The sequence below is a fragment of the Salvelinus namaycush genome, chromosome 19 (assembly GCF_016432855.1).
Source record: "Salvelinus namaycush isolate Seneca chromosome 19, SaNama_1.0, whole genome shotgun sequence".
Taxonomy (NCBI): domain Eukaryota; kingdom Metazoa; phylum Chordata; class Actinopteri; order Salmoniformes; family Salmonidae; genus Salvelinus; species Salvelinus namaycush.
In genome coordinates, this window is record NC_052325.1 from 31,339,684 (window position 1) to 31,361,703 (window position 22,020).

The 22,020-nt window shown below is 42.5% G+C and overlaps 2 protein-coding genes across 4 annotated transcripts in view; both read right to left on the minus strand.

The window, feature by feature from the left end:
• Positions 1-7,016: 7,016 nt before the first annotated feature.
• Positions 7,017-15,123, minus strand: si:ch211-218d20.15. Of its 2 annotated transcripts, XM_039014109.1 has the most exons (8): positions 14,916-15,123; positions 14,545-14,663; positions 14,290-14,350; positions 14,086-14,153; positions 10,330-10,432; positions 8,651-8,769; positions 8,321-8,466; positions 7,017-8,107 (listed from the first exon to the last, which is right to left on the minus strand). In XM_039014109.1, the coding sequence occupies exons 1-8, from the start codon at positions 14,977-14,979 to the stop codon at positions 8,005-8,007; spliced, it is 783 nt and encodes a 260-aa protein (XP_038870037.1). In that variant the 5' UTR covers positions 14,980-15,123; the 3' UTR covers positions 7,017-8,004. The 2 variants fall into 2 exon arrangements, with proteins under 2 accessions (XP_038870037.1, XP_038870036.1); XM_039014108.1 differs by having other exon boundaries at positions 14,545-15,123.
• Positions 15,124-15,527: 404 nt separating this feature from the next.
• med14 (mediator complex subunit 14) overlaps positions 15,528-22,020 on the minus strand; it is a 51,130-nt gene continuing 44,637 nt past the window's right edge. For both annotated transcript variants that reach the window (XM_039014822.1, XM_039014821.1), the window contains 4 exons: positions 20,854-20,961; positions 19,071-19,196; positions 16,661-16,850; positions 15,528-16,504 (listed from right to left, as the gene is read on the minus strand). In XM_039014822.1, coding sequence (XP_038870750.1) covers positions 16,431-16,504; positions 16,661-16,850; positions 19,071-19,196; positions 20,854-20,961 — 498 coding nt within the window. In that variant the 3' untranslated portion in view covers positions 15,528-16,430. The remainder of the gene's footprint in view (positions 16,505-16,660; positions 16,851-19,070; positions 19,197-20,853; positions 20,962-22,020) is intronic.

Genomic DNA, 22,020 nt, shown 5'->3' on the forward strand with positions numbered 1-22,020 from the left:
GACTGCGAAAACTTAAAAACAACATCAATGGAGAAGTCAACATACAAGTGTAAGTAAAAACGAATGCAAATAAGTTAGACATTTTGCTACTACGTAAAAAGTAAATATGTTTTTGTTTGGTTATCTTTTGGAAATTGGAAATGTTTCCTTCTTCAGAAGTTCCAGCTAGGCAGGCTAACATTAGTTAGCTAATTAATTTGCTAGCTATCATACAGTAGGTGTATATTAATAATTATATATTTAATATAAGTAGACATGCACTCATAATTGAATGTAGCGCATATAAAGCACCCAAAAGGCACCGGTGGCTGAAAAAACAATCATCGCGGGATGAACGAGTGACGAATTTCCGGCCAAGTGTGGTCCATTTAAAAATGATTCCTTCCTCCCTCGCCCCTTGCCCTGCAAGTGTATACTCGTCAGACGTCATCAGAAGTGTCCACTTAATTTGAGGGCTGAGGGGATAGGGTGTGTATTTTAAGTGTTTGGACCTCAGGATAGTCTCTCAAGCAACAGGCTGTGAGGCAACAGCTGTCGCAAGCCCTGTGGCGAGCCAACAGCTGTCGCGAGCCCTGTGACGAGCAAACAAATGCTAGCCAATGGAAGCATAGTAGAACGCCCCTCCTAATAACAGGGCGTGGTTTTGGCTTAACTGCATTGGGGAAAAGAAAGACACAGAAGTACCTAAGAGTTCAGGGAGGAGGAGGAGGAAAGCAGTCCCGTGGTGGACGGAGGAGTGTGGGGCAATGGTGAGGAGTAGGAACAACGCATTTACAGTACTAAAAAGGACACATAACTTCCAACATCTGATTCAGTATAAGCAGGCCCAGGCCCTGGTGAGGAGAACTATCCGTCAGGCAAAGAGGTCATGTTGGTGTCGGTTCTGTGACACCATTGGAAGGGCAACACCAGTGGGAGAAGTGTGGGGCATGATTAACAGAATGAGTGGGGTCAGAAGGGAGTGGGATTATCCAGTGTTGATGAGTGGGGAGGATGTGGCAGTAACAGATGAGAAGGCAGAGATGATGGCCAAAGCGTTTGTTCAAGTGCATAGCTCTGTAAATTTGTCAGAGGGGCAGAGGGAGAGAGAGAGAACAAGAGAGGAGCATCCTGGATTGCTGGATAGGAGGGAGGATGTAAATGATGCATTGAATGCACCATTTACCATGGCAGAGGTGAAAAGGGCAATAGGTAAGGCTGGGTTAACTTCACCTGGGAAAGATGAGGTGTGATATGTTATGTTGGCCCATCTTAGTGATGAGGCACTGGATAAGGTATTGGTGTTGTACAACAGAGTGTGGGAGGGGAAACTACCAGGCAGCTGGAAGGAGACAGTAGTGGTACCAATCCGGAAGCGAGGAAAGGACCCAACGAGGCCAACAAGCAATCGGCCAATGGCCTTAACATCACATGTATGTAAAATTATGGAGTGTATGATAACGGAGAGGCTAACTTACTTCCTGGAGAGCAGGGGGTTAGTATCTCCACATCAGAGCGGATTCAGGAAGGGTAGGGGAACAATGGACCCAGTGCTCTGCTTAGAAGCAGAGAACAGGAAGGCTCAGGTGAACAAGGAGACTGTTGAAGCTGCATTTTTTGATGTGGAGAAGGCGTATGATATGATGTGGAAGAAGGGGTTGTTAATCAAGCTTGATATTATGGGGGTAGGAGGAAGAACGTACAACTGGATAAAGGATTTCCTGTTTGGAAGGTCTATCCAGGTGAGGAAGCCTCTTTCAGGTAGCTACATGGTGGATAATGGTACACCACAGGGGAGCGTGATTAGTCCTCTGTTGTCCTCAATCATGATTAATTATGTTTACTCTCAGGTACAGCCGGATATTGGGAGGTCGTTATTTGCATATGATGGGGCCTTATGGAAGAGAGGAAGAAATGTGCCACATATAGTCAGGAAGGTACAGGAAGCAATTGATGAGGTAGAGCGGTGGGCATTAATGTGGAGATTCAGGTTCTCTGTGGAGAAAACTCAGACAGTGTTCTTTACCAGGAGGAAGGTGGGAGATGAGGTATGCTTGAGGTTATATGGGAGAAACTTGGAGAGGGTGGGGGTCATCATGTTCCTTGGGGTACAAGGAAGTGAGTGGGTGGAGGAAGATAAGCCAGAAAGAGTAGTTATTTGCTCTGATTCATGTGCAGTCCTTTATATCATTTGGCAGACAAGACCTGCTTTATGAGGTACTACAAACCCATGGCAGGAGTAAACAAATGGGTATACAGATAATATTTACAATGGTCCCAGCTCATGTGGGAGTGGAGGGGAACGAGGCAGTTGATATATTGGCTAAACAAGCACTAAGTAGTGGGGATGTTGATGTGCTAGTTTCAATGACCAAGGCAGAGGCAAAAAGCATGATAGGAATAGTGATGGGGGAGAAATGGCAGGAGCAGTGGAATAGAGATACTAAGGGCAGGCATTTATTTCAAGCACAGAGGAAAGTTGGGGAGGGGAGAACGGCAGGAAGGGACAGAAGACAGGAGGCTATATTTACAAGATTAAGGGTGGGACACAGCCAGTTGAATAAGACTTTACATGTGATAGGAAAGCATCCAACAGGAAAATGTGAGTATTGCCAAGAAACAGAGACCGTGGAGCAGGTATTTTTACAGTGTGGTCATTATTGGAGGGAAAGAGAGAGGATGAGATCTGGTATGAGGGAGAAGGGGATACAGGAAATTAGTTTAAAGAGTATATTGAGTAGAACGTCATTTGATATAGTCCCAAATATTTTGTTAGCTTTTTTTAAGCAACGGGGCTGGCAGGTAGGATTAGGTTTCTCGCTGTCTCTGGCCTACACTCCAGTACAGTAGGTGACGGTAATGCACCGCAATGTTGGATGCCACCCTCCAATAAACCCCACCGAAGAAGACGCGGACGTCGCAGTGTTGCCAACTTAGCGACTTTGTCGCTATATTTAGCGAGTATTCAGACCCCTTTAGCGACACATTTTCAAAGTGACTAGCGACAAATCTAGCGACTTTTTCTGGTGTTATTGGAGACTTTTGGAGACTGACGTGAAAGCACGTATCGTTCTTACTCTTCTCAACGAGCAGCGGGTGCTGCCGTGGGCCCCACCCCCGTCTGTTAGGGCTGCGAAAGTTCAACTGAGATAGGAACAGTAGCACACCTGAACTTGGTTAAAATAATTGTTTAATTCAAAAGTTAATAAATGGCAAATACATTTTTCGTATATACGGGTTCAATGTTTCATCACGCAGGATAAGACAGAGAACTGATTTGTTCCTGACAAAGATAGTATATTATACTCGTGACAGAGATTAGTTCCCACTTCCGAGCCGGCCTGTCAGAGTAGAGACTGGGCGTGGTTTAGACTCACCCAGCCTATCGTTGGTGTTGGCACATAAGCTGGTCCCAGCCCCTTTGCGCTCTCTGGTGTCCTGTCGCTGTTGCTGTGTAGATTACGCTCCCTCACCCCAGAGACTGGGGCCAGACAGTTTTGTAACATTGTCTGAGATATTTGCACCTGTATACAATGTCCACTGTTCTCGCTCAAGGCTAACTACAGCTTCCCAGCACTCTTATCTGGCGCTAACTGTTACTTCCAGCACACACACACACAGACACCCAGACTCCCAGGCCAACAGTTTGTCAATATCCAATCACATTTAATACAGTTGCTAATCACGTTTGTTATAGTATTCAATCACATATAATACAGTTGCTAATATTCAATCACGTGTGTTATAGTATTGGGTTATAGTGCATAACTCAGAACCTCACATATGTTCTTCGTGTGTATAGTTTATCTGTTATTGTCTATTGTACACCACAGTCAGCAGTCTCCTGATTCACCCCCCTCCTGTGTCTCTCTAAGATTAGCACAGTCTCGGTCACACAGTACAGCGCCCACAGCGCCCTTTTTAACACACACACATTTCACACTGCTGTTCATATCTTATACATTTGTTGCATACACACACATATTTCATACACACACACATATTTCAGGCTGTGGCCTCATGGTTAGACAGAGCACTGGTAAGAGTGAGAACAATGGAAAATGCAGGTTCACATGAGTCAGTAATTCAAACGTTAATGCATAAGAAGCCCTACTAGCTTATAGTTAGTTAAGCATGTCAAAAAACCTTATAAAACCCCACACGTCCCAAAGCACTCAGTCCTCGGGCAGCAGTCCCTCCCAGCTGCAGTCAGAGCAGGAGATGTTCACCCCTCCGCGTCCAGACTGCAAATGAATTGCGCATGCGGGAAGCCGCCGCTGGCTGATCCCGCCCTGGATGACATTTTAAAAAACTAACCTGAATTAGGGCCAGACTATTTACCATAATTTTCTCACATTGCCATTGCCAGTTTTTTCTATTGTCTCTTTTTGGTCCATTTAGATTGTTAATGTAGAATGTATACAAAAAAATATACACTGCTCAAAAAAATAAAGGGAACACTTAAACAACACAATGTAACTCCAAGTCAATCACACTTCTGTGAAATCAAACTGTCCACTTAGGAAGCAACACTGATTGACAATAAATTTCACATGCTGTTGTGCAAATGGAATAGACAAAAGTTGGAAATTATAGGCAATTAGCAAGACACCCCCAATAAAGGAATGGTTCTGCAGGTGGTGACCACAGACCACTTCTCAGTTCCTATGCTTCCTGGCTGATGTTTTGGTCACTTTTGAATGCTGGCGGTGCTTTCACTCTAGTGGTAGCATGAGACGGAGTCTACAACCCACACAAGTGGCTCATGTAGTGCAGCTCATCCAGGATGGCACATCAATGCGAGCTGTGGCAAGAAGGTTTGCTGTGTCTGTCAGCGTAGTGTCCAGAGCATGGAGGCGCTACCAGGAGACAGGCCAGTACATCAGGAGACGTGGAGGAGGCCGTAGGAGGGCAACAACCCAGCAGCAGGACCGCTACCTCCGCCTTTGTGCAAGGAGGATCAGGAGGAGCACTGCCAGAGCCCTGCAAAATGACCTCCAGCAGGCCACAAATGTGCATGTGTCTGCTCAAACGGTCAGAAACAGACTCCATGAGGGTGGTATGAGGGCCCGACGTCCACAGGTGGGGGTTGTGCTTACAGCCCAACACCGTGCAGGACGTTTGGCATTTGCCAGAGAACACCAAGATTGGCAAATTCGCCACTGGTGCCCTGTGCTCTTCACAGATGAAAGCAGGTTCACACTGAGCACGTGACAGACGTGACAGAGTCTGGAGACGCCGTGGAGAACGTTCTGCTGCCTGCAACATCCTCCAGCATGACCGGTTTGGCGGTGGGTCAGTCATGGTGTGGGGTGGCATTTCTTTGGGGGGCCGCACAGCCCTCCATGTGCTCGCCAGAGGTAGCCTGACTGCCATTAGGTACCGAGATGAGATCCTCAGACCCCTTGTGAGACCATATGCTGGTGCGGTTGGCCCTGGGTTCCTCCTAATGCAAGACAATGCTAGACCTCATGTGGCTGGAGTGTGTCAGCAGTTCCTGCAAGAGGAAGGCATTGATGCTATGGACTGGCCCGCCCGTTCCCCAGACCTGAATCCAATTGAGCACATCTGGGACATCATGTCTCGCTCCATCCACCAAAGCCACGTTGCACCACAGACTGTCCAGGAGTTGGCGGATGCTTTAGTCAAGGTCTGGGAGGAGATCCCTCAGGAGACCATCCGCCACCTCATCAGGAGTATGCCCAGGCATTGTAGGGAGGTCATACAGGCATGTGGAGGCCACACACACTACTGAGCCTCATTTTGACTTATTTTAAGGACATTACATCAAAGTTGGATCAGCCTGTAGTGTGGTTTTCCACTTTAATTTTGAGTGTGACTCCAAATCCAGACCTCCATGGGTTGATAAATTTGATTTCCATTGATAATTTTTGTGTGATTTTGTTGTCAGCACATTCAACTATGTAAAGAAAAAAGAATTTAATAAGAATATTTCATTCATTCAGATCTATGTTTATGTGATGTGTTATTTTAGTGTTCCCTTTATTTTTTTGAGCAGTGTATATATATGTTATGGTTATGTCACGTTCTGACCATAGTTCTTGTGTGTTTTACTTGTTTTAGTGTTTGGTCAGGACGTGAGCTGGGTGGGCATTCTATGTTGTGTGTCTAGTTTGTCTGTTTCTATGTTTGGCCTAATATGGTTCTCAATCAGAGGCAGGTGTTTTGTGTTGTCTCTGATTGGGAATCATATTTAGGTGGCTTGTTTTGTGTTGGGGTTTGTGGGTGGTTGTTTCCTGTCTTTGTGTTCGTTTCACCAGAGAGGACTGTTTCGGTTTGCCACGTTTGTTATTTTGTATAGTTTGTAAGTGTTCGCGTTATCGTCTTAATTAAATCATGTTGAGCACAAACTACGCTGCGTCTTGGTCCGATCCCTGCTACACCTTCTCTTCAGACGAAGAGGAGGAAGGCTGCCGTTACAGAACCACCCACCAAACTCGGACCAAGCAGCGTAGTAACGGGAAGCAGCGACAACAGCAGCAGCGGCCCATTACACAGGACTCCTGGACATGGGAGGAAATTCTGGAGGGTAAGGGACACTGGGCTAAGATTGGAGAATATCGCCGCTCTCGTGAAGAGCTGGAGGCAGCTAAAGCCGAGGAGCGGTGGTATGAGGAGGCAGCACGGAAGCGTGGCTGGAAGCCCGAGAAGAAACCCCAAAAATGTATGGGGGGGGCTTACCATGGAGGGGGGGGGGGGGGGGCTTACCATGGAGGGGGGGGGGGGGGGGCTTACCATCGATCCCTGCTACAGGGCTGCCGTTACAGGTAAAAAATGTTCATGTTTTACTGTGACTTGTTGTAGGCTCCTAAGTGGACCATAAGGTTAAAAACCAAACCAAATTAAGAAAACTAAACTAAAAAAAATAAAAAATAAAGTTTTTTTATTTGTTATATTTCACCTTTATTTAACCAGGTAGGCTAGTTGAGAACAAGTTCTCATTTGCAACTGCGACCTGGCCAAGATAAAGCATAGCAATTTGACAAATACAACAACACAGAGTTACACATGGAATAAACAAAACATAGTCAATAATACAGTAGAACAAAAAGTAAGTAAGTAACCGAGTGTCTCTTTTGGGTCACTTTTGCCGGTCCCAATCACTAAAAGACTTTGAAGTCATAAATTGGAGGAGGGTTGGAATTGTGACATAAAAAAAACAAGAAACGACAGAAGAAAGTTCATTTGTAGTTCTAAACATATTTAGGCTGTTTTTTTACTCACTTTTTGTCTCTCCCACGATGTTATTCCTCTCTCCTACAGCGTCCATCACAATTACATGCACATGGCCAAATATGAAAATTAGGTGATGACGTCATTTAGCGACTTCTTGCGACTTTTAGGACAGCCAACAGCTACTTTCCTTACTGAGGAGTTGGCAACACTGCGTGACAGTGCAGGCTAGCTGAGTAACACAAGTTGATAGCCAAACGGCAGGCTGCCATTAGCAACGAAAATATCCTTAACTTATTTTCTGCGATTTTAAAATAATCGGTTCAATGACATACATCTGGTGTATTAGAAGCAACTATTGGTACAATGGTTTTCTTTCAAATGTGTATTTATTTAGACGAAGATTGACCATAAGGATTTCCATTTTTCCATTCACTATCCTGTTTTCCGCTAACAATGCATGCTCTACCGCGATCGGCCTTGAACTTCTGTGGCTTCAATGAGAAGGTGCGGGGGGGCAGTCGTTCTTCTCTTTGATCTAACTTTATTAAACGAGCACCATTTGCCCGATTAGCCTGTTCTCTTTCAAATCTATGACTCGTGGTCAATCTCTGTTATTGAAATTCAGAAGATTTTCAGTCTATAGGCTTCTCTCAATTTAATTTATTGGCCAATGTAAACATTAATTTGTTCAAATGCAATTTCATACAGTAACATTATTTAGCACCTCTTTTTAGACATTTGGCCTAACACATTTATAACACATTCATTAACATTCACAGGTTGGTAATATGTAACACAATGTTAGGTGTTGTGAGGTCAGGTGAGATGTCATAGCTGGGACACAAAGGTCATGGCTGGACTCAAGTCTTCAGTGAGTTCCTCTGGTAGCGAGGAGACTGTTGACGTTATACTAAGAGTCAGCTCCAATATCCTGCAGGGACACACATTCCAAAAGAGTAGACTATGATTGTAACCGTAAAGTTATCACATTAAACCAATGAATAATAACTGGGTTTGGAGTTAGGTTGGGTTCGGTTGGGATTAGGTTAGCCTGATAGTGAAACATGGGGCATTCACTGCACTGCAAGGAAAGTGTGATAATTGAATGCAGTCCATAAATTAAAGCAGTAGCTCCTGCTCTCACCAGCTGATGTAGTGTGCTGGGAGCTGAGGCTCCTGTCTGGAGCCCTCCTCTGTCAGCAAAGATGTCTTCATCTGTCTGAAGTTGGCCTCAATCTCTTTCTTCAGGACCGACAGTGGCTGGATACCTCGGAATGAGCTGAGCACTTGCTACAACACATGAAGGTAAGATAAAGTGTGTAAATCACTGTGAAACCGTGAATGTGCAATGGGGGAAATTATTATTGTACTGTCGAGTTTAACCTATGAATATAATAAACATAGAGAGCAGACTGATCGGCTACCAATAGAATAGAATATACAGAATAGAAATGAGTAGACCATATTCACTTACATATATAACTGACAGCTGGTGGGCGATGTATTTGTGGCTCCCGAGATGTTTTACATCCTCCTCTAGCTGCTGACTAAGTACTAGTAGCTGATTGAGCCTCCCGATGTGTGAGAAGTATTCTGCAACAGAGACACAATCTTAGGTATAAGCGGTTATAAAGGTGAAATGTCTGTTTATAAACTGCTTATAACCATTGCATACTACACTGAACAAAAACATACAATTTAAAAGATTTTACTGAGTTATAAACTCAGCAAAAAAAGAAACATCCTCTCATTGTCAACTGCATTTATTTTCAGCAAACTTAACATGTGTAAATATTTTTATGAACATAACAAGATTCAACAACTGAGACATAAACTGAACAAGTTCCACAGACTTGGAATATTGTGTCCCTGAACAAAGGAAGGGTCAAAATCAAAAGTAACAGTCAGTATCTGGTGTGGCCACCAGCTGCATTAAGTACTGCAGTGCATCTCCTCCTCGTGGACTGCACCAGATTTGCCAGTTTTTCCTGTGAGATGTTACCCTACTCTTCCACCAAGGCACCTGCAAGTCCCAGGACATTTCTGTGGGGAATGGCCCTAGCCCTCACCCTCCGATCCAACAGGTCCCAGACGTGCTCAATGGGATTGAGATCCAGGCTCTTCGCTGGCCATGGTTCATATAAGGAAATCAGTCAATTGAAATAAATGCATTCGGCCCAAATCTATGGATTTCACATGACTGGGAATACAGATATGCATATGTTGGTCACAGATACCTTTTTTTTTTTAAAGTAGGGGCGTGGATCAGAAAACCAGTCAGTACCTGGTGTGACCACCATTTGCCTCATGCAGCGTGACATCTCGTGACATGTAGCGTGACATCTCCTTTGCATAGAGTTGATCAGGCTGTTGATTGTGGCCGGTGGAATGTTGTCCCACTCTTCTTCAATGCCTGTGTGAAGTTGCGGGAAAATGAACAGAGCATCCCAAACATGCTCAATGGATGACATGTCTGTTGAGTATGCAGGCAATGGAAGAACTGGGACATTTTGAATTAGTAGCACAACAATGGGCCTCAGGATCTCGTCACGGTATCTCTGTGCATTCAAATTTCCATCAATAAATTGCAATTGTGTTCGTTGCTTATGCCTGCCCATACCATAACCCCACCATGTGGCACTCTGTTCACAACGCTGACATCAGCAAACCGTTCACCCACTCGCCATCTGCCCAGTACAGTTGTAACCAGGATTAATCCGTGAAGAGCACACTTCTCCAGAGTGCCAGGGGCCATCAAAGGTGAGCATTTGCCCACTGAAGTCGTTTACGACGCCAAACTGTAGTCAGGTCAAGACCCTAATGAGGACATCTAGCACGCAGATGAGCTTCCCTGAGACGGTTTCTGACAGTTTGTGCAAACCCAAAGTTTCATCAGCTGTCCGGGAGGTGAAGAAGCCGGATGTGGAGGTCCTGGGATGGCGATTACACGTGGTCTGCGGTTGTGAGGCCGGTTGGACGTACTGCCAAATTCTGTAAAATGATGTTGGAGGCGTCTGATGGACATGCCTGCAATCAGCATGCCAATTGCACACTCCCTCAAAACTTGAGACATTTGTGGCATTTGTGGCAAACCCTAACTCAATATCATCAATAGGGGTGTCTCCACTGGGCTGCTTTAACCCCTGATCTTACCATCCATTGGGGGTTTCTCCAGCATGTCTACTGGACTGCCCTGGATGAGGAACACCTCCACGCGAGGGTACATGGTCGACAGACCCACCATGTCAAGATAGTCCTGAAAAAAACCCACATCTTTCACAATTCTGACAAATCACATTAATGAAAAAATGTAACATCCCCTTCAAAATACTTGAGAATATATTTGGCATAGGAGCCAAAGCTGGGTGAAACCCTGTTAAATTTGTTGGCGTTCATTATTCAGGTTCTCCACAGATTTGGTGAAAAAACTTAATGTGAAATTATAAGGCTGAGGAGGATATAACCTTGCATGATGGTAAAGGGCAAATGGCCACAGCCTCTAATGCAATGCCATGCCAATTGGCCACATGGTGGCGCTATAACAAGTGATTGAAATTGCTAACTTTGAAAGCTCACGCCCCTCACCCTGTGTGACCTAGAGTGCAAGTCAGCAAATAAGTTACTCTCCTCACAAAAAACACATTTGCCTCAAGGAACCATAAGGTCCGCCATTTTGAATTTTGTAACACAATGCTAGTCTGGCACCGAATGACCAATTGTCATGAAACTTCATATTTAGCATCTATGAACCAAGGTCTCTCAATGCAATATTTTCCAGGCTAATATCTCAAACAACATGGCCACTATGGACCAATAAATATTCAAGTGGGCGTGATTTAAGACATAAATGCATGTAAATCATGCATGGTTATTCATATAACTTGATGTACATGTTCAAAACACTGTAAAGACTAAACATATGCAAGCGCAGGCAGATCGACCATATTGTGGTACTATAATGGGCACATATTTATCTCTTGATCGGTTTGACCCACAGTCATGAAATTTTGCCCACATGCTCAGCAGTGTCGTAGTGCCATTTCTTTAGGTGCAGGAGAGCATTTATTTTTTTGTTACATTATTATTTCTCAATCAAAGTTTGTACAGACAGATGTAGTCTACTGAATATTTGTATAGAATGTGCATAAAATGCATCCTACAATTTCAATGTCTGTCTATGCCCACACATATTATCTCAAGAAAATTTTATATTTTTAATACCCTCAAACACCAAGTTAGCAATACCTAATTTCAAAAATAGGCATTCATCACTGACAATCGTGAATGATAATTCTTCACATTTTACCGGTGAAATGTCCAAACTGCGTCTGCATGCCAATCATTTGGTCTTCTTGGGAATATGCATTTAGATATTATATTACTGTTTCGTGAGTGAATTAGAGCAGATGGTGTTAAACTATTAGCCTTTGTTGTATTTTGATTCAATCAAAGCATATATCCTGCCGAGTGGCGTGCGCTGTTGAGTTTTGGCCGCATGAGAAAAGCAATGTGAATATTTAGCTTCAGCTCTTATAATCTCACTAGAAATTAGGTGTTTTTAGTGTAATGTTATAGGCCTAACTATGCTATGATATTAGATTTGGTTCTGTTATGTAAAATACTCATTCATCATTATGTGATCTTGCTGGACATAATTGTTCAGCTTCAGAAATTATTTTCCCAAAATATTTTTACCAGCTCCATGTATTATCAAATCAAAACAAGTTATGCTCCGGCAGCACTACATCCCTGATGCACAGGGATGTGAGTCTAGCTAACCTGTATAGTATGGTACTGTTTGGCTGCATGGGGGCGCTGTTGGACAGGAAAAGCCATTCATAGAAGCTTATTGGCTTATAGTGGCCATATTAATTGAGCTAGAGGCTTGCCGATCGGTCTAGCGGTTCTGGAGACGTTTAAAGTCAACAACATCAAAAGCATATTGCACGACCTGTTTGATTTTGAGTTCTGATATTTGGCAAGCGTGGTAAGTAGTACAGAAGTAGCTAATCCTAGGGCGATGTGTCCAATTTGTCCAGATGGTTGCACTGTATGGCCATAGCTTGAACCCTGCCCTTCCCCAAAATGTGTGTAAATATTGGACTATAAATAGTGCCTTCCTGTCATATTCTTATGCGAAAATGTTCATTTAATTATTTCTTATTGTTGTTGCATTGTCGAGAAGGAACCTGCAAGTAAGTATTTCGTTGGACTGTGTATCCCTTACCTACAACTAATAAAACTTGAAACTTGCAGCTATATTTACATTTGAAGTCGGAAGTTTACATACACCTTAGACAAATACATTTAAACTCAGATTTTCACAATTCCTGACATTTAATCCTAGTAAAAATCCCTGTTTTAGGTCAGTTAGGATCACCACTTTATTTTAAGAATGTGAAATGTCAGAATAATAGTAGATAATGATTTATTTCAGCTTTTATTTCTTTCATCACAATCCCAGTGGGTCAGAAGTTGACATACACTCAATTAGTAGTTGGTAGCATTGCCTTTACATTGTTTAACTTCGGTCAAACGTTTTCGGTAGCCTTCCACAAGCTTCCCACAATTCCTCCTGACAGAGCTGGTGTAACTGAGTCAGGTTTGTAGGCCTCCTTGCTCGCACACGCTTTTTCAGTTCTGCCCACAATTTTTCTATGGGATTGAGGTCAGGGCGCTGTGATGGCCACTCCAATACCTTGACTTTGTTGTCCTAAGCCATTTTGCCACAACTTTGGAAGTATGCTTGGGGTCATTGTCCATTTGGAAGATCCATTTGTGACCAAGCTTTAACTTCCTGACTGATGTCTTGAGATGTTGCTTCAATATATCCACATAATTTTCATTCTTCATGATGCCATCTATTTTGTGAAGTCCACCCACCCCTCCTGCAGCAAAGCACCCCCACAGCATGATGCTGCCACCCCCATGCTTCACGGTTGGGATGGTGTTCTTCTGCTTGCAAGCCTCCCCCTTTTTCCTCCAAACATAACGATGGTCATTATGACCAAACAGTTCTATTTTGGTTTCATCAGACCAGAGGACATTTCTCCAAAAAGTACGATCTTTGTCCCCATGTGCAGTTGCAAACCGTAGTCTGGCTTTTTTATGGCGGTTTTGGAGCAGTGGCTTCTTCCTTGCTGAGCGGCCTTTCAGGTTATGTCGATATAGGACACGTTTTACTGTGGATATAGATACTTTTGTACCCGTTTCCTCCAGCATCTTCACAAGGTCCTTTTGCTGTTGTTCTGGGATTGATTTGCACTTTTCGCACCAAAGTACGTTCATCTCTACGAGACAGAAAGCGTCTACTTCCTGAGCGGTATGACAGCTGCGTGTTCCCATGGTGTTTATACTTGCATACTATTGTTTGTACAGATGAACGTGGTACCTTCAGGCGTTTGGAAATTGCTCCCAAGGATGAACCAGATTTGTGGAGGTCTACAATTGTTTTTCTGAGGTCTTGGCTGATTTATTTAGATTTTCCCATGATGTCAAGCAAAGAGGCACTGAGTTTGAAGGTAGGCCTTGAAATACATCCACAGGTACACCTCCAATTGACTCAAATTGTGTCAACTAGCCTATCAGAAGCTTCTAAAGCCATGACATCATTTTCTGGAATTTTCCAAGCTGTTTAAAGGCACAGTCAACTCAGTGTATGTAAACTTCTGACCCACTGGAATTGTGATACAGTGAATTATAAGTTAAATAATCTGTCTGTAAACAATTGTTGGAAAAATTACTTGTGTCATGCACAAAGTAGATGTCCTAACCGACTTGCCAAAACTATAGTTTGTTAACAAGAAATTTGTGTAGCAGTTGAAAAACAAGTTTTAATGACTCCAACCTAAGTGTATGTAAACTTCCGACTTCAACTGTATATGTTGTTATAGGTTGATGTGGTACTACCTCCAGGTGCGGCATAGGTTTTGGCAGGTGTTCTAAGCATTGGAGCATCTGATCAATAATCTCTGCTCCTGGGTAAATACAAAAGGGACATTAGACACTCAGGGTAGGAATCACAGGTCTGTGGTGCAATAGGCAAGGTGACAAGAGCTGCAGTTAGGGTTAGGCCTACTTCAGAGCATCTGTTCTGTTCTGATTGAGACTCACCTTGCTCCTGGAAAGTGTCCGACTCCTCAGGGCTACAGTCCTGTCTCAGCTGCTCCTGGAACTGTAGAGTGAAAATACATTTCAAAAGAGGACGTGCACAAAGAAATAGAGTAGGTCTACTAAACATAACAGTTTATTTCCAAATACACAACATCAAAATCTCTCAAGTTATCCATTACAGTACTCTCATACTCAAGTGTATCAGTAAGTTCTGGTGAGGAAGGGTATACTCAGATGGGGTGCATGAGTTCTCACCTGGTGTACCTGTGCCCTGATGAGAAGGTCCAGTTGTCCACAGAGATACAGCATCTCCAGCCCCACCTGCTCTGGACTCAGGTGGACAGGCATCAGGGGTCTCTTCACATTCAGCTCAACTGACCACAGGGGTTTCAGCACATAAGGTCCCCCCCCCCAGAGGGTTGCAACGTTTAGATCAGTACAGATAGCTAGGAATGTAATGTGTAGAACTGAGGAATCCCTATTGTACGCGATAATCTGTGTACAATGCGACAACATAAATAATTTCAAATCAAAGCAGTACGCCATTGTACGGCGTGTGATAACCAGTTTAATCGCACATGCAATAAATTAAATAAATAATGATGGGTCAATGATGCTCGACTTACCTTTGAATTTCTCGTGATAAACGCACGGCTGACAGAGCGCCTCGGAGAAGCTGACTGCTGCCATATCTCGATTAGCGTTATCAACCTATTATCTGACAAACCGACCTTTATCATCCAGAAAAAAATGAAAATAAATAACGTTGGTGTGTGTTAGTGGCCGTGTATCGCTGCGGAAAACATTTGTATTTGCGCTCATTGCCGATCGGAATTATTTGTCTGACACAAGGGGTGCGTTCAAGATCACTGAGGTATTTTTGAACGGTTCAAGATCAATTCATCGTTGAGATCCAATCCATCAAAAACATTCAGCAATGTGAAATAACGTACATCATGAGAAATGAAAACTAGCAAAAGCAAGTATGCATTGGAAATACAGCACACACACACAACTAGAAGAACGCTTGATATAATATACATCAGATCAGTAGATATAACCTACCATTTTAGATCGAACAGCAGCTTTGAAGTTTTGAACGTACCTCTATTGAAGACCAGTCTGCTTTCTGGATGATGTCATCATAAATCGATACTCAGCAAGGCGAAAGTGGCTGTTTTTATTTAGTCTCATTGTGAATCGCCAAAGAGACTGGACAAAACAGACAAATTGACAACTCACGTTTTTGACTGGTTTATTAAATAGTAATCAAAGACAGACAATGGGTCTTCGATTCTTCATTCAGGACTCAAAAGCAGTCATAATAAAATACAGCTGGCTTATAAAGTTTGTCACAGTTTAACAGTATTTCAAAGTGACACATTTGAACTAAAAAGGGACTAGGTCTTGACATCAATCAGGGAAAAAGACATTTAAATAGTTTACTAAGAAAGAATACATCCCCAATACCACAACAGTATGGATATCTTGCGTTATAAAAAAAAAAGAAAGAATGTGAAGTCTCACACTAGTAAAAGTCCTACTTATCCAGCTGGCTTATTATTCTTTTCAATGCTGAAATATACAACAATGTACATATTTAGGTAAACACCCATATTCTTAATTTGTGAATCCTTTGAAAAGAAGTGCATCTGGAGAAAGACAAAAAAAATATGTATTTTTGGCTGCATTTACACACACAGCCCAATTATTATATATTTTTCACTAATTGATCTATTGACCAATCAGATCAGCTCTGAAAATTATCTGATGTGATTGGTCAAAAGACCAATTACTGGAAAAGAATATCAGAATTGGGCAGGCTGTGTAAAAGCAGCCTTTGAAGTTCTTTTTACACCGAAAACTTCTTTCAAGATACGCTCCTTAATTGGAGTCATGTGTTTTATCAAGAATAAACCATCTTCTGCATAATTCTGCTCCCTTTTTCCGACAGACAAAAAATCTGTTTTAAGTCGGTTGGCTGACGCAGAGAGGAGATATGTTGCATTAGGAAATCCAGTGGGCACACTTCGTCTCCAGTTCACTAGACTCCGGAAAGGAACGTATCCCTGTTCGAGAATGGAACCGCATTGAGTTGGGTTCTGGTTCTAGTTCCATGTCTGACCAGGGAGGTGCGGCTGCTACTGGCGACCACCGGGGGGCAGGTTGAGGTTGGCCATGAGCTCGTGAACTGAGGCAAAGATAGTGCACTCACCTAAAAGGAGACAAAAACACATCCAATGTTAGTATAATACCATTAAAAAACATCTAAAACAATGTTTTTCTTGCTTTCCTATCCAATCAAATCTTTCACAGTGCATCTTATTTCCTGTTCATATTCTATTTTTTGTGTATGGATAATCTCACTGACCCTGTCGTGCGGGGTGCAGCTCATTGAATCGCTTGAGGATGTTGGAGACCATGAGCGCTGCAGCCCCAGAGGAGGAGTGTTGTCTCGGGATGTCTGCCTGCTGGGTCAGGCCCGTGGCCATGTCGTATACGATGGGAACAATGATGTTCACCGGCTCCTGGGGCACCGGCAGCCTCTGGGTCAACTGGAGCTGAGGAGAGAACATGGTTAGCTATACTTTACACAACTTCAGTACACTTCACTGGAATTCAATTGTAAAGCATTAAAACAAATACATGGTAACATAAACCCTCTTTTACATGGTAATACATGGTAACATAAACCCTCTTTTACATGGTAATACATGGTAACATAAACCCTCTTTTACATGGTAATACATGGTAACATAAACCCTCTTTTACATGGTAATACATGGTAACATAAACCCTCTTTTACATGGTAATACATGGTAACATAAACCCTCTTTTACATGGTAATACATGGTAACATAAACCCTCTTTTACATGGTAATACATGGTAACATAAACCCTCTTTTACATGGTAATACATGGTAACATAAACCCTCTTTTACATGGTAATACATGGTAACATAAACCCTCTTTTACATGGTAATACATGGTAACATAAACCCTCGTTTACATGGTAATACATGGTAACATAAACCCTCTTTTACATGGTAATACATGGTAACATAAACCCTCTTTTACATGGTAATACATGGTAACAAACCCTCTTTTACATGGTAATACATGGTAACATAAACCCTCTTTTACATGGTAATACATGGTAACATAAACCCTCTTTTACATGGTAATACATGGTAACATAAACCCTCTTTTACATGGTAATACATGGTAACATAAACCCTCTTTTACATGGTAATACATGGTAACATAAACCCTCTTTTACATGGTAATACATGGTAACATAAACCCTCTTTTACATGGTAATACATGGTAACATAAACCCTCTTTTATAAGACTTACAGTACCAGTCAAACGTTTGGACACACCTACTCATTCAAGGGTTTTTCTTTATTTTTACTATTTTCTACATTGTAGAATAATAGCGAAGACATCAAAACTATGAAATAACACATATGGAATCATGTTGTAACCAATAAAAGTGTTAAACAAATCAAAATCTATTTTATATTTGAGATTTTTCAAATTGGCCACCCATTGCCTTGATGACAGCTCTCAACCAGCTTCATGAGGTAGTCACCTGAAATGCATTTCAATTAACAGGCGTAATTTGTGGAATTTCTTTCATTAATGCTTAATACAGAAGATAGCCTTATTTCGTAAAAGACCAAGTCCATTTTATGGCAAGAACAGCTCAAATAAGCAAAGAGAAACGATAGTCCATCATTACTTTAAGACATGAAGGTCAGTCAATGTGGAACATTTCAAGAAGTTTGAAGTTACTTCAAGTGCAGCTGCAAAAACCATCAAGCTCTATGTTGAAACTGCCTCTCATGAGGACCACCACAGAAAAGACCCAGAGTCACCTCTGCTGCAGAGGATAAGTTCATTAGTGTTACCAGTCTCAGAAATTGCAGCCCAAATAAATGCTTCAGAGTTCAAGCAACAGACACATCTCAACATCAACTGTTCAGAGGAGACTGCGTGAATCAGGCCTTCATGGTCGAATTGCTGCAAAGAAACCACTACTAAAGGACATAAATAAGAAGAAGAGACTCGCCTGGGCAAGAAACATGAGCACTGGACATTAGACCGGTGGAAATCTGTCCTTTGGTCTGAGGAGTTGGGGGTGCTTTGCTGGTGACACTGTCAGTGATTTATTTAGAATTCAAGGCACCCTGAACCAGCATGGCTACCACAGCATTCTGCAGCAATACGCCGTCCCATCTGGTTTGCGCTTAGTGGGACTATCATGTGTTTTTCAACAGGACAATGACCCAAAACACACCTTCAGGCTGTGTAAGGGCTATTTGACCAAGGAGAGTGATGGAGTGCTGCATCAGATGACCTGGCCTCCACAATCACCCGACCTCAACCCAATTGAGATGTTTTGGGATGAGTTGGACCGCAGAGTGAAGGAAAAGCAGCCAACAAGTACTCACCATGTGGGAACTTCTTCAAGACTGTGTTGGAAAAGCATTCCTCATGAAGCAGGTTGAAAGAATGCCAAGCGTGTACAACGCTGTCATCAAGGCAAAGGGTGACTACTTTGAAGAATCTAAAATCTTAAATATATTTTGATTTGTTGAACACTTTTTTTGGTTACCACATGATTCCATATGGGGTATTTCATAGTTTTGATGTGTACACTATTATTCTACAATGTAGAAAATAGTAAAAATAAAGAAAAATCCTTGTATGAGTAGGTGTCCAAACTTTTGACTGGTACTGTATGTAACAACACTTGTCAAAAGGTCAGTACTTACGAAAAAGAGCATCTTGGACTTGAGCACCACCGCAATAGTTCCTGGGGGGGCAATGGGAGGGGCACTAGGGGGGATGGTCAGACAGAACTGGACATTCCACTTCAACTGGGTGGCCTGGTCAGGGAACTGAAGAGGAAAGGAGGAAGAGAAGTGAGAGAGACCATCACAACCATAACACATGTGTTTCTGGAAACTAAGTGTATGTCGCACGTCACAGGAGCTGCATTTGAACATAATTATTTTTATGTTTTTTGGTAGAAATGCCTTCTGCAACGTGAACTTTTATTTGCCTTAATAACAAACTTGTGTTTCATCCATAAAGAATAATAAAATTGTTAAATTATGAGCCTAGTTGGTTTAGCCACGGAAAAAGGCAGGAACCTTCCCGCTAGCCATGATTGGCTGAGATAATGGATGGGCTGGACATGCCGGGAGATGAGTTTCGATTGGTCTGCCATGTAGCGTGCTTCTGTTTATAATGTGAGCTGCTCAGTATGCGTTGATAGTCCTTTCTACTGAACTGTTTTCTAAAGATATAACGTTAGACATCGAGAACTACAAAGGTTTGGCTATGTTTCTCAACAACATTGATGCCCTGAATTTAGCAGGCACTATCGACAGATCAGTTGGAAAACGTTATGGGCTACTTTCTGCACACGCCACGGTCATTGTGGATCGGAGTGACTTGGCAACGCTGGCCAACAAGATGTCGCTACAAACAAAACAAAGTTAAATTGTTCCAGTCTGCCGTGAAGCATTCATCCCTTTATATGGTTAAGAGTCTATCTACATTTTCAGATTTCAAATTTAGTCAGAAAGTCATTTTTATTGCAAGTTAATATCACGTACTGTTAGTTTGCTAGCAAACGTTGGCTCGATAGCTAACGTTACATGCATGATCTGTATAGTAATATTCTAATCAGAAATCCATTTACATTGCTAGTTAAAGCCTAATGTTAGCTAGCTAACATTGAACCTAGTTTGTTAGCTTTACCTACCTGCAGATTAATACTACAGCTATGACAATGTTGGTATTGGTAGTAGTATGAGTTGGGATTATGCCAGTTCATTGTTTAGCTAGCTAGCTACATGTCTAAACAAAGACTCCACTTCGGACGGATTATTACGTGACCCATTAAAAATTAGCCAGGTGTGTCTGTGGGGTGGTTATAGCATTTCCTTCACATGACCCATTATTATAAATTATTTATACAATATTTTTATCTGGACACTTTGTTTTTGATATTGCTACTATGCAAGCAACCATTTCAATGTACTGTTTACACCTTTATCCTGTGCATGTGACAAATACTTTTTAAATTGTTTATTTATTTTTATTTGATATTGCCTGTGTTTACCACATGACCTCACATGTGAATCCTTAAAGAGATGGGTGGGGCAAAGGCTTTTAGAGGGTGTGAACGATGCTGAATGGGTGTAGACAAAGAAGAGCCCTCCAGTTGGTGTACCAAAACATTCAAGGGCCATTTTCTCAAAAGTGGGGTTACAAGTTTATCAACTTCAAAGCAGAATTACTTTCCCATTGTTCCCCAACTGCAGTGTATGATGTACGATTTTCTAGCTCTGTGTTTCTTTTATCCAATGTAAAAAACACAATTTAAAAATGTTGCTACATAAAATGGAATCGAGGCGGTCTCTCACACACAGGCAGAAACACAGCCAAACATATCACCTGCCCCTCACATTCATAATGGACACAAAGTTATCTATGGAGCAGCACCACCCACCCAGCAACAACCACAGCCAGAGGTAAAGGCCTCACCAGTTCGAGCTTCATGATGCGGACACAGTCCCTGAGGATGTTGGTGGGGGCCCCAAGCAGCTTGGTGAAGGCATTCAACGTGTTGTACTTGAACGGAGGGCCGGCCACCTGAAGAGAAGATGGGGGAGGATAAAGGGACAAAGCGAGGGAAAGAGAGAGGAAAAGGACATGGAGAGGAGACTTGACTTCATTTTATTTTTAGTCAAAGCCTACCACTACACATGTATATTCTTGCACTTTTTGAAGATAAAGAGAGAAATTCAAACAAATGACAGGTTCTGTTGTCCCACAGCCTTTTCCAGCTTCAGATTCAAATGACCTGCTATGAGGTCAGTTCACCCAGTGTTAATCAGATCCTATTCTGCCAGAGATATGTTGTATTCCAATGCAATGGCTCACTTAGTTGTGTGTGTTTGTAGAGTGCATTCGGGAAGTATTCAGAACCCTCAACTTTTTCCACATTTTGTTACGTTACAGCCTTATTCTAAAATAGATTAAATAAAAACGTTTCCTCATCCATCTACACACTATACCCCATATTTTCAATTTCATTTAACCTTTATTTAACTAGGCAAGTCAGTTAAGAACAAATTCTTATTTACAATGACGGCCTACCCCGGCCAAACTCGAACCTGGAAGATGCTGGGCCAATTGTGCTCCGCCCTATGGGACTCCCAATCACGGCCAGTTGTGATACAGCCTGAAATCGAACCAGGGTCTGTAGTGACACCTCTAGCGCTGAGATGCAGTGCCTTAGACCGCTGCGCCACTCGAGAACCCAATGGCAAAGTGAAAACAGGTTGATTTTATTTGCAAATGTATCAAAAATAAACAAAAATACCTTATTTACATAAGTTTGGAAAGGCACACACCTGTCTATATAAGGTCCCACACTAAAACCAAGCCAAAAGGTCAAAGGAATTGTCCGTAGAGTTCCGAGACAGGATTGTGTCGAGGCACAGATCTGGGGAAGGGTACCAAACAATTTCTGCAGCATTGAAAGTCCAGGAACACAGTGGCCTCCATCATTCTTAAAATGATAGAAGTTTGGAACCACCACGTCTGGAGGAAACCTGGCACCATCCCTACGGTGAAGCATGGTGGTGGCAGCAGCTTGCTGTAGGGATGTTTTTCAGCAGCAGGGACTGGGAGACTAGTCAGGATCGA